We start from the raw sequence: 12,300 nt of genomic DNA, 5'->3' as shown, positions 1-12,300 counted from the left end.
CAGAGAGATAATTTGCATTATCAGAGAAATGCAAATCAAAACCACAATAAGACGTCATAACACCCCAGTTGAGATGGCTATTACCAAAAAACAGAAAATAAATGTTAGCAAGGATGTGGAGACAGGTGAACTCTCATATATTGCTGGTGGGAATCTGAATTAGTAGAGCCACTAATGAAAACAGTAGTGTTTGAGGTTTCTCAAAAATTTAAAAACAGAATTTCCATATGATCCAGCAATTGCACTGCTGAGTATATATTCAAAAGAGAGGAAATCAACATACTGAAGAGGTATTTGCACTCCCATGTTTACTGCAACACTACTCACAATCGCCAAGGTATAGAACCCCAACCCAAGTGTCTATCAATAGATAATGGTAAATATAAACACAATGGAATATTACACCATAAAAAAGAATGAAATCCTGTCTGTTGCAACGACATGGATTAAACTGGAGGAAATTATGTTAAATGAAAAAAGCCAGGCACAGAAAAACAAATGCCACATATTCTTACTCCTAAGTGGAAGTGTTATATTGGGGTTTAGGGGTTTAGGGTGCCCTTAGCTTCCCTGAGGGGGGAGTTTTTTTAGGTTTTTGGTTTTCTACCCTTTTAAGAATGAGACAGAGGACCACGGTGCAGTGTGCAGTAAATGCTTAAAAGTGTTTGTAGAAAGTGATTTACTTATTTAGAGAGACAGAAACCAGGGAAGGAGACAGAAAGAAACAGCTAACTCTCAGACTGAGTGATAGAATCCAGAAAGATGTAATTTAGGAGAGGAAAGCAGCTTCCACGCTGAGTGGAAGGGAATAGAGAGAGACGGAGTGTAGGAGGGGAAGACAGGCTTTTACGAGTGTGTGGAAGGGGACTTTAGAGGGGAAATTTAGGAGAGAGAAAGATGGCTTCCATGAAGGGAGTGTTTGTGGAAGGTGACCCAAACATGGAGTTTAAAGGGGTGTGGGAGAAGGGGACTTTTAACCTGGGAGGAATCCCCACCTTCTTTAAGACCCCGGGCCAATGAAAGGAGTTTTTTCAGAACTTTTACTGGAGTGATTGACTTTAGTTTTTTTTCCATGCCTGTGAAATTTAAACATAAACCGTTAAATCTCCCCGATGGACAGAGATGGGAGGGGAGCGTGGCACTCGGAAGTTCTTGCCCTTAAAACTACGCCCCCTTAAGGACCTGGAAAGAGAACACATTCCCTCAGGAGCTAAAAATGGATCTCATGGAGGCAGAGACTAGCATGATGGTTACCAGAGGCCGAGTAGGGCAGGGAGGAAGTGGGGAAAAAGCACTGGTAATTGGTCAAAAATGTAGTTAGATATGAGGAATATGAACTAGTGCTTGTTAGCACAATAGGGCAACTATAGTTAATAATTTACTGAATCTTTAAAAATAACTAGAAGAGTAGATTTGGAATGTTTCTGATACATGTGTTTGAGGTGATAAATATTACCATTAGCCCAATTTATTCATTATACATTGTATACCTGTATCAAAATATCACATGTACCCCATAAATATGTACAACTATTATGTATCCAAAAAAATTTAAAATAAAATAAAATTAAGTCAGAATTTAAATAACTTTGTGAAAACAGATTCAGAAGAAATGGACAGTAACAAAACAAGTTAATGATTCAAACACTCATCTGAACTGCTTGACAACAATGGAGGGAGAAACATGTTACTAAAAGAGAATAGGCTTAAGTAAAAGAATATGAACAATTTGAATAAATTAGAAAACAGAGGAGAAAAGATATTTGAAAGAGCAATTGAAAATGCTTAAGGGACTGATGGAATACACAGCAGAAAGAGATCACTTAGGAAGTAGAAAAGAATGACAAAAAAAATCATAGAATTCTTAAGAGTAGGAAAAGGACGGAGAAAGACGAAAGTGACCTATGAAAGAGCAATGACCTTAGAACCAAACTAAATAGAGTAACAGTGAAGGCACAAAGCACATTACTAAACTTCTCTGTAAGGCTTGTTCTTCTGGTCCTGCTCTGCTCAACGACTATTGGTTATCTACAGAACTCTTCACTACTCTCTGGCTACGTGAGTAGTGACAATTTACCTAACAATTCTTGTACTTCTACCTAAAACAAAAAGTCAGTGACCAAAGTCAGATCATTCATACTTCTTGTGAATATTTTCCCCTTCTTACAGTAAATATTCTACACTCAAAAATCTCTTTACTCATTTGTTTGTCCTTTTTTTTTTCCTGTTCAAAGCAATTTCAACTTGAAAAAAGCTTTATCCCTTCTAAGAAGACTGAAATTTAACTGATAAACATACTCTATGACATCTCTTGATCTTTCAGATTTTCAGCTGCTATTTTTTACGCTTTATCTCCATAGCTAGACTATAAAATCCTCAAAAGATGAATGTGCTATTCTTCTACAGATTATAAAATACTACTTAGTATTTTATCTTCTGTATCCTACAGTCTAATCTGTAGACTTGGAACCTTTACCTTTTGAGTTGCTCCTCCATACCTATGTGAACCTTCTAGATTCTGGACACTACCTCCTATCTTGAACTTTTGTTCTCTACTTCTAGCCAACATTTCCATGGCTTAGTTGTATGCCCCATTCTTTCCTTCCTTGGTATGCGTTGTCCTGTTTTTGTCACTAAAAAAAAAGGGTATCTATGCAGTAGAAAGAGTCTGAGTGACTACATGTTCTAAACGTGGTTAAAAGCAATCCCCGAAAAAAAGATGTGCTTAAGTCCTAACCCCCAGTACCTCAGAATGTAACCTTATTTGGAATTAGGGTCTTTACAGAGATAAGCAAGTAAAAATGAGGTCACTTAAATGGGACCTAATCAAACATAACTGGTAGCCCTATCCAAAGGGAAAATTTGGACATGAAATATGCAGAGAGGAAAAATGACGTGAAGAAACACAGGGAGAATGCCTTTAAAGTAATGCAACTACAAGCAAAGAACAACAAAGATTACCAGCAAATCACAAGAGCTAGGAGAGAACATGGAACAGGTTCTCACTTGCAGTCCTTGAAAGAAACCAACACTACCAACACCACACTTTTAGACTGACAGCCTTCAGAACTATGAAATGACACATTTCTATCAGGCCATCCAGTTGGTACTTTGTTAGGGCAGCCCTAGAAAACTAATACATGCAGGTGCAGATTACATGAAAAAGAATCAGATAACTAGCTAGTGATGTTGTTATAAAAATATCTTATAAAAACTTAAAAAAACCTACACATAGGAATAATCAGGTCTATATTCTTCATGTTCACTCAATGCTTTTTATTTTGCTGTGATTGAAAAAAGCTAAAATTCTCACATGAATACTTCAAATGTAAATGTGCATTTGAAATGCATCTAAATCTCTAAAATTCTCTGAGCCCAAGTATTGGTTTAGGCACTCCCATAAACTGAGAACAAGAGATTAAAGCAGTTCAAGCTTTGTGAAAATGACTTTCAAAGTTTTAAACATGTATATACCCTTTGGAAGAGCAAATTTCACTTCTTTTTTTACATTACAAGTTCTACTTCTGTATTGTTTCATTGCCTTTTTAAAAACAGAGATATCAATTTTAAAACTTTATTTGTAATAATAAAATAATCTATAATATATACACATTTAACATTTTGGGATGGTGGTATTTCAAGTGTACTTCCCTGATCTCCCACTAACTGGGAAGTTATTTAATACTTTTATTTATAAAAATCTTCAGTTCTAAAAATAAGCTCCCTATAGAATATAGAAGTGCTTATGTATTTTGAGGTTGGAAGGAAAGAATCTAAGAAAAGCAAAAGCACCTCAGAGTACTAAGCAGACTGCCAGAAAAGTATGGTCATCCTGAGAGTCATTACTGAGACTGCATCCAACTAAAAATATCTTCCACAAATGCTTCTTATATTTTCTCTTTTTAATTAAACAAGTAGATATTTTATTATTTTTTTAAGAGTAAAACATGCCAGGCAGTATGGCTCATGTCCATAATCCCAGCATTTTGGGAAGCTGAGGCAGGAAAATTGCTGAGGCCAGGAGTCTGAGACCACCCTGGACAAGAGAGCAAGACCCAGTCTCTACATTTTTTTTTTAATTAGCTGTGTGTAGGGGCTTGCACCTATAGTCCCAGCTACTCAGGAGGCTGATGTGGGAGGACTGTCTTGAGCCTGGGAGCCTGAGGTTACAAAGAGCTATAATCACACTACTGTACTCTAGCCTGGGTGACAGGGCAAGGCTCTGTCTCTAAAATATAAACAACTAAGTATTTAAAAATAAATAAACAAATAGCAAAACAGTACATAGTACTACCTCATTTACTTGTTTGAACATCTAAAAAAATACAGACCAGTTATTAAAAGTGAGTATTTCTGGAGAATGAGACTGGGAAAGGGGCTAATTGAATGGTTTAACTTTATAATGAGTCAAATGACTATATAATGATATGACGATCATCATTTAAAAATATATGGATTTTTAAAAGACGCAGATTACTGAGAACACTGGGCCATTTTCCCATAATTACTTAAATATTTACAGGGTAACTAATTTTTATCATTAAGGTTACAGCATACACCAAGGTGTTAGGCTTGAATTTTTAAAGCCTTTATGAACTATTTATATGAGATTTATCTATTAAATGAACACTCTAATAATATTTATTTCTGTTTTTCAGAAAATTGAAGCTTTTGGCACAGATCAGGTGGTGGTAAACTATGGCCTGTGGGCTACCTACTTGTTTTATAAGTAGTTTTACTGGAATACAGCCATGCCCAGTAAGTTATGTGTTGTCTATAGCTGCTCTCACACTGCGCTGGCAGAGTGCAGTTGTGATGACATGGCTGCAAGCCTAAAATTTTTATCAACAGTCTCTATTAAAAATAGTTTGCTGGTGCCCACAGTAGATTTTAAATATTTTCTCAGAGAAGATTTTGTGTTTTCACTTTGGAATTAAATATTTGAATCAGGATAATCAAGAGATAGATTGGGATTTAAATTTTCAGATATTTTAAAATTATAATAATCTATTCAAAAACTCATATATTGGCTTAAGTTATAAATATATTTATCCAAGTTTAATAACTAGTACAAAATATTTCTTTTATGGTTAAGTATGCAAAAGAAATCTTTTCGATAGGTATATAACAATGAATATTTTATACTTCTGTCACAAAATTTTTCATGTTAACTAAAATAATAAAACAGAATGACAACAAAAAGTTATTCTTACCTGTAACCTAAACCAATCTAATCTCATTCCTCTGAAATCAAATACTTCCCCATCTTCAACTGTAGTAACAGAAAAAAAAAAATTATAAAGCAAATTAATATTTTCACAAATCTATAAGAACATTTTAAATTTTAAGAGCTAAGACAATTCTACTTCTGAGTATAAAGAATTAAAGCCAGGGTCTTAAAGAGATATCTGTATACCCATGCTCATAGAAAAATTATTCAAAATAGTCAAAGGTAGAAGCAACTTAAGTTTCCACTGACAAATGAATGAATAAACAAAATGTAGCATCTAAATACAATGGAGGCCAGGTGCAGAGGCTCATGCCCATATTCTCAACACTTTGGGAGGCCAAGGCAGGTGGATCACCTAAGGTCAGGAGTTAGAGACTAGACTGGCAAACATGGCGAAAGTCCGTCTCTACTAAAAATACAAAAATTAGCTGAGTATGGTGGTATGTGCCTGTAGTCCCAGCTACTTGGGAGACTGAGGCAGAAGAATCACTTGAACCCTGGAGGTGGAGGTTACAGTGAGCAGAGATTAAACCACTGCACTCCAGTCTGGGAAACAGAGCAAGACTCGGTCTCAAAAAATAAAATAAAATAAATAAATATCATGGACTATCATTCTGCCTAAAAAAGGAAGGAAATTCTGACACATGCTACTATGGCTGAACTTGAGGACATCATACCTAGTGAAATTAACGAGTCACAGAAAGACAAATACTCTGTGATTCCACTTAAATAAGGTATCAAGAGTAGTCATGCTTATAGAAACAGAAAGCAGAATGGAGGTTGCAGGGAGCTAGCAGGAAAGGGAAATGGGGTGTTGTTCAACAACCATTAAAAGAATTTGTTTTGCAAGATGAAAATGTTTTGGAGATTCGTTGTACAACAATATGAATATACGTAACACTACTGAACTATACACTCAAAAATGGTTAAGATGGTCAATTTTATGTGTATTTTACAATTAAATAATAATAACATTTTAAAATGTAAGAGTGAAGACAGTGAAACAATTCTCAAATCCTGTAAAGATGATGATAAAGTGTGCTAAGGAAGTAAAGGCTTCTCTCCTAAGCTCTCTGATTCTCAGTGTGCTTACACGTCAATTTGAAGGAGGCAGAAAAGAATTTGAGAGAGCCTATGAATAGAAACTTTGGACAGCATGCAAAATAACTATATATAAACAAAATAACTCTATATAACAAAATAACTCTATATAAACAAAATATTCAACAAAGTAACTCTATATAAACCAAATATGACCAGACAAAATTATTGTAGTTTCATTACTTAAATGTGGTAGCTATACAGATTGAACTAAGAAAACTGTTTATATATTTATTGCTCACAAGTTTTCAAGGTTTCTGATATCTCTTATTAGAAGACTAAAAACTAAAACATACTATCAATCCACTAGAATGGAGTATTCAAATAATGGCAAGGTGATTGATTACACGACATCAATTTTTTAGATTGACAGATTTGAGCTCAAATTCCTAATCTTGCTTAATAGCTATTAGTGCTTGGCAAATTATGTTCAGTAACTGAGAGGCTAATCCTCAAATCCAGAGATTCCAATCTGTCAAAAGTAATAATAGTGTTTAAAAAGGAATGTGGCGTTAATGGGATAATAAACATATAAAGTGCCTGGCACAGACTAAATAGTTTATAAACGGCATTAAATATTGTTATTGGTGTGCCTGGATCAAATATATGACTTACTACAAAATGCAGTCCTTCCTGCTTAATAATTAGAAATATCAAACTATAATTTTTGTAAATAGCATCACAAACGCATTTTGGAAATCTTTGCTTCAGAGAACAATATTAAGACAAAAGATAACAGATCATTAGCCAAATTAATTGGTAAATTCTCTCCTTAATAATCAAGTTTGAAAATCTAATTAGAAGAAAATATGCTTTTATTTAAAAGACTTATTACCTTGTTTTACACTTAGGGAAGTCATAGTGTTAACAAAAGAGGACATGATGATTGATTCATCTTCAGGGCAAACAGAAAGATTCTGAAAAACAAACACAAAGTAATATTAAAAACATCTAGTTGGGAAACAACTCAGGTCTATCAATTAGTGGACTGATAAGCTGGTATATCCATACTATGGAGTATCTTTCAGTAATAAAAAGAAATAAAATTTTAACGTACACCGTAACATGAATCTCAAATAGGTTAAGTGAAAGAAATAAAGATTATGTGTAAAAAAGTGCTTTTTTTATACACTATATAGGAAAATTTATATGAAAAAATATTTTTTAAGGCAAAAGGATAGTGACAAATACCACTTGCTGTCAAGGGCTTAGCAAAAAATGAAGGTGTGCCATAAGCAAACTTTTAAAGGTATTGGAAAAGTTGTCTTGAATGTGGTGTTGGTAGTAATTGCACAAACGTACACAGCTACCAAAATTTACAACATGCACTAAAAATGAGTGTTTTTTGTTGTGTTTATGTTAGCCCTCAACAAAATTAAGACCTAAAAACCCTTCAACCTGGCTAAAAAAAATGAATATTTGATAAACTGTAACTAAAGTGCATGTTAAAAATAAATTCCTTTAAAGACAAATAAGAAAAAGCAAGAAAAAATAATAATAAATTCCTTTTAAAAAGTGGATGCTTAGCTTACAAACAGCATAAATAAAACACATTTTCAAAACATTATGATGTGAATGTACATATCATTAAACATATTTCACTTAAAAATCATGACAATAGTAAATATTGTTACATACATTTTACCACAATAAAATATTAATGCCTATTGTAATCAACTCTGCTAACAGGTTTACAACTTTAGTTCTAAATTTATATGCTAGCAAATGGTGAAAAACATTGTGAATATACTTTGCAACAGAATAGGGTGGTAAAATGCTCAGGCTTTGGAGTTAAAACTTAGGTTTGACTACTGGCTTTATTACTTATGAGCGTGTGATACTGAGCAAATTACATAAGGCATTTCTTCTTCAACAAATAATGATAATTATATCCACTCTTGCAGAAGTATTTTACAGATTTGCTAAGATACACTATCAATAAATCTGGCAATTACTAGTATCAGTATTATTATTGCCTATGATACTATACTATTACTATAATCTCAGAAGAAATGCTTAGAAATAATTTTCTCAGTACTAGTACACTCTACTTTATATGAAAATGGATTAAGTGACTCAGGAATTCTGGTTTACTTTTTAAACTGTATGCTAGTATGAATAAATAATAAACAGTAACAAAAGCTTCTGGTTTATCTGTTAATAACTATTCAAATAAAATTATAGTAAGGCAATAATACTATACTTAATGACCACAGAAAGGAAGTATCTGAGCTCCATCTAGTGGATAAAAGAAGAAATAACCTACATAGTTTATAATAACATCCTGTAACAATACATATATAATTCAAGGTAAAAAAATTATATAAACAATTTCTTTCCTGATCTATATTTTTAGGTTGATTTGAAAAAAAGGAGAACTTCACAGTATTGTTATTTAACTGGAAAACTAGCAGCTTTAGAGTAGTCTTTATATAAAGAGGATTATTAGCTGTTCTTTCTTTACACCATGTATTAGCTTAGAGTCATTTGAATCATGTAATTTTATAAAGTGAAGGAAAATAAAATACTATTTCCTGAGGGTCAGTTTATTTGGAATAAAATTTTTAAAATTTAAATAAAGATGAAGAAGACTGAATAAATAAATTACGGAAAGCAAAACAAAGGCTAACAAACCAATTAAGGATAAAAATTTACATTTAAATTAGAACATCTATATAAAATCTTTATTTACTGCCCATCCTCTAACAATTTTCTTCAAAAAGATTTTTATTCCACTTTCCCTCTAATACTTAATTACCAATTATATTGTCTCTATCATGTCTTCTGTATCTCCATAGCTGCTGCCCAAGTGTCGGCTTTCATCACCTTTCACCTAGCCTACTGCAGTCACTTTTCTTTTCGTCTCTCTGCCTCTTCCCTTCGTTGCCAGTATCATCCACACTGAACCAGGGTGATCTTTCTAAGCAGTACAACTGATTCATGAATAACCTCCTCTTTCCCAAGGCCCTCTATAATTTGGTTAGTATATATCTCCACCTTCAGGATAAATAATCGTTTCCTTCCCTGTGTTCACTCTGAGCATTTTATATACAGCTAGTGCTCGACTTACGACCACGGTCAGGACCGCGGACCGGTCGTAACATGATTTGGTCATAAGTTGAGTAGGCTATATGTACAGTTGAAATGGTGCATGCGGAGATGGTAGTGCTGCCGGAAGCTGGTCCGCACTGTCGTACGCACAGCTGGGCAACGTTTGTGCTGCCAGACACGGAGCAGTCGTGGCTAGCAATTGTGGTCGTAAAGTCAAATGGTCGTAAGTTGCATAGGTGGTAAGTCGATCAATACCCGTACACTTAATGCCCAACACCTATCACACTGGACTACAATTGTTTCCTCCCTTCTAGGCAATGATCTCCTTGACAAAATATAAACATGATTTATCCACTGCTTGGCACATAATATTTTATAAATGCTTGTTGAACAAACAAATCAAATACTATCAACGGTGGGAGGGAAGGAACAAATATAAGATAGTTTTTACCTGCACAAGTTCATTGAGGACAACAGCATCAAAGCCAGAAAGGTACTGCACGTAATATCTTTGCATAACAGGTCCATATTTTCTCACATGTGCTCTAAGCTCTTCCATGTAAAATATTAATTCAGCAATGTGCCTTTTAAATTTCAAGAAAAAAATTTAAAATGATAAATTCATCATTATTAAAGAATATATTAGATACCCTTGATCTCATTTCTAAAAGGATTTTTTTTCTTACAAAGGGCATCAATATTTAGTGTCAATTATTTCCTTTTTAAATTATTTCATATGAATAAAGAAATCACAGAAAGCAAAGAAAAAAAAAAAAACTAAGGCTAAAAATGGATAGCAGAAAATCCAAACTGAAAATAAACAGGGCTGGGCACAGTGGCTCACAATTGTAATCATAGTACCTTGGGAGGCCAAGGTGGGCTGATCACTTGAGGTCAAGGGTTCAAGACCAGCCTGGCGAACATAGTAAAATCCTGTCTCTACTAAAATACAAAAATTAGCTGGGCATGGTGGTAGGTGCCTATAATCCCAGCTACTTGGGAGGCTGAGACAGGAGAATCACTTGAACTCAGGAGGCTGAGGTTTCAGTGAGCCGAGATGGCATCACTGCACTCCAGCCTGGGTGGCAGAGTAAAACTCCAACTCAAAAAATAAATAAATAAATAAATAAATTTAAAAAATAAACAGGATATCTTATAAATACATCAAAAAAATGTCAAAAGAGGATTAGCAAGAAACAAAATTTTTCTGTATGATCTTATTTCTCTGCTCCATTTTTTTAACTCCTATCGAGAGACTGAACTAAAATAAGACGAAGACATTTTAATGACACACTGAGTTTCAACTCTATAAACAGGATTTTTATTTAAATGTTTTGTGTAGCAAATAGTTTTGAAAAATGAATTCCATAAGAAATATTACTGAGCATAGCAAGAAAGCAAAAACTTTATCACCATGAAGCATACTACAAGAAAAAAGCCCTGATTTAAAACTAAAGTTGACTTTGCATTCTAATTAATATCATCTAATGATATATTACAAATATTCCAAGTTGTACAAAATAATTTTGCTTCAAATATAAGTCTCCAGATTCCAGAGCCCATAAATCAGAATACAGATGGTGCACAACTTACAATGGTTTGGACATACTATCTTTCTACTTTACAATGGTGCAAAAATGATACACATTTAGCACAAACTGTACTTTGAATTTTGGCTTTTATTCCCAGGCTAGCAATAGACAGTATGATATTCTATCATGATGCTGCCATAGTTCCCAGTCAACTATGTGATCAGAAAGATAGAAAACCAGTGTACTATGTTGCCAGATAAATTTGCCCAACTGTAGGCTAATAAAAGTATTCTGAGCACATTTAAGGTAGGCTAGGCTAAGCTCCAACATTCAGTAGATTAGGTGTACTAAATGCATTTCAACTTAACAATATTTTCAACTTTCACTGGGTTTATCAGGACATAATCCCATTGTAAATCAAGAAGCATCTATATAGAGAAAATAATTTTTTAAATGTTGCTAACTTACTTATCTATAAAGTCGTCTGCACTCTTCTTTGGCATATTATCTGCATGACGAAGTAGCCAGATAATTTCATCACGGGCAAAGGATAATGCCATAAAAACAAAAAGTGCCTGTTTTAAAAAAAATAAGTATTTATTCTTATTCAAAGATTAAAAACAAAACTGATTGACAATCTCTATGTGAAAAGTCATTGGCAAGACGTGATAATATCAATTCAAAAGAGAGAAGAGACTAACAGGAAAGGACAGGAGAAAACTTGTAAGTATGTATAAGGGAGAGCATGCATATAAGGGAGAAGAATGCAGGGAGGTATGATGTATGAATGTCAAGTCAGCAAATTCATTTTCCACTAAATATAAAAATCCATTTACATAGTCCCTGACTCAAATTTCAGGAAAATAGCATATAGAAATGTCTAAAATTTTAATATGGCACAATTACTGAAATAATCATTAAATGAATTACCTTGGGACCTAGCAAGCCAGGTTGATCAGAGAGGACAGTAGCCAATTCCTTCAGTGCAGATCTTAAAAACTTGCGTCTTTCTCTGTGCATTGAACCACTACAGGGAAAGACACCATCACAGTTTATCTGCTTCACTAAAATTATTATTGGCAATAAAGTAACTAGCATTTCAGGTTCAACTTCCAGAGTCCTTTTTTAGGAAGCAGATGCTCCTATAAAAATCATCTTCTATGTGTTTGTCATTAAATGAGTGTCTAGGGCCGGGCGCGGTGGCTCAAGCCTGTAATCCCAGCACTTTGGGAGGCCGAGGCAGGTGGATCATGAGGTCAAGAGATCGAGACCATCCTGGTCAATATGGTGAAACCCCGTCTCTACCAAAACTACAAAAAATTAGCTGGGCATGGTGGCGCGTGCCTGTAGTCCCAGCTACTCAGGAGGCTGAGGCAGGAGAATTGC

At 34.2% G+C, this 12,300-nt stretch overlaps 1 protein-coding gene and 1 long non-coding RNA gene across 6 annotated transcripts in view; both read right to left on the bottom strand.

Annotated features, from left to right (window-relative positions):
- Nucleotides 1–12,300, bottom strand: part of NCKAP1 (NCK associated protein 1) — a 112,840-nt gene that overhangs the window by 45,373 nt on the left and 55,167 nt on the right. For all 5 annotated transcript variants that reach the window (XM_032292741.1, XM_032292742.1, XM_032292743.1 and 2 more), the window contains 5 exons: nucleotides 11,845–11,941; nucleotides 11,383–11,489; nucleotides 9,834–9,966; nucleotides 7,167–7,248; nucleotides 5,214–5,272 (listed from right to left, as the gene is read on the bottom strand). In XM_032292741.1, the coding sequence (XP_032148632.1) occupies nucleotides 5,214–5,272; nucleotides 7,167–7,248; nucleotides 9,834–9,966; nucleotides 11,383–11,489; nucleotides 11,845–11,941 (478 nt within the window). The remainder of the gene's footprint in view (nucleotides 1–5,213; nucleotides 5,273–7,166; nucleotides 7,249–9,833; nucleotides 9,967–11,382; nucleotides 11,490–11,844; nucleotides 11,942–12,300) is intronic.
- LOC116561070 lies at nucleotides 9,049–9,827 on the bottom strand. Its single transcript, XR_004273275.1, has 2 exons — nucleotides 9,646–9,827; nucleotides 9,049–9,385 (listed from the first exon to the last, which is right to left on the bottom strand). It is a non-coding gene; the product is annotated as an uncharacterized LOC116561070 (long non-coding RNA).

The sequence above is a fragment of the Sapajus apella genome, unplaced genomic scaffold (assembly GCF_009761245.1).
Source record: "Sapajus apella isolate SASKATOON/1434 unplaced genomic scaffold, GSC_monkey_1.0 scaffold28, whole genome shotgun sequence".
In the NCBI taxonomy this organism is placed as follows: domain Eukaryota; kingdom Metazoa; phylum Chordata; class Mammalia; order Primates; family Cebidae; genus Sapajus; species Sapajus apella.
This window is presented reverse-complemented; position numbering and strand designations above follow the sequence as displayed.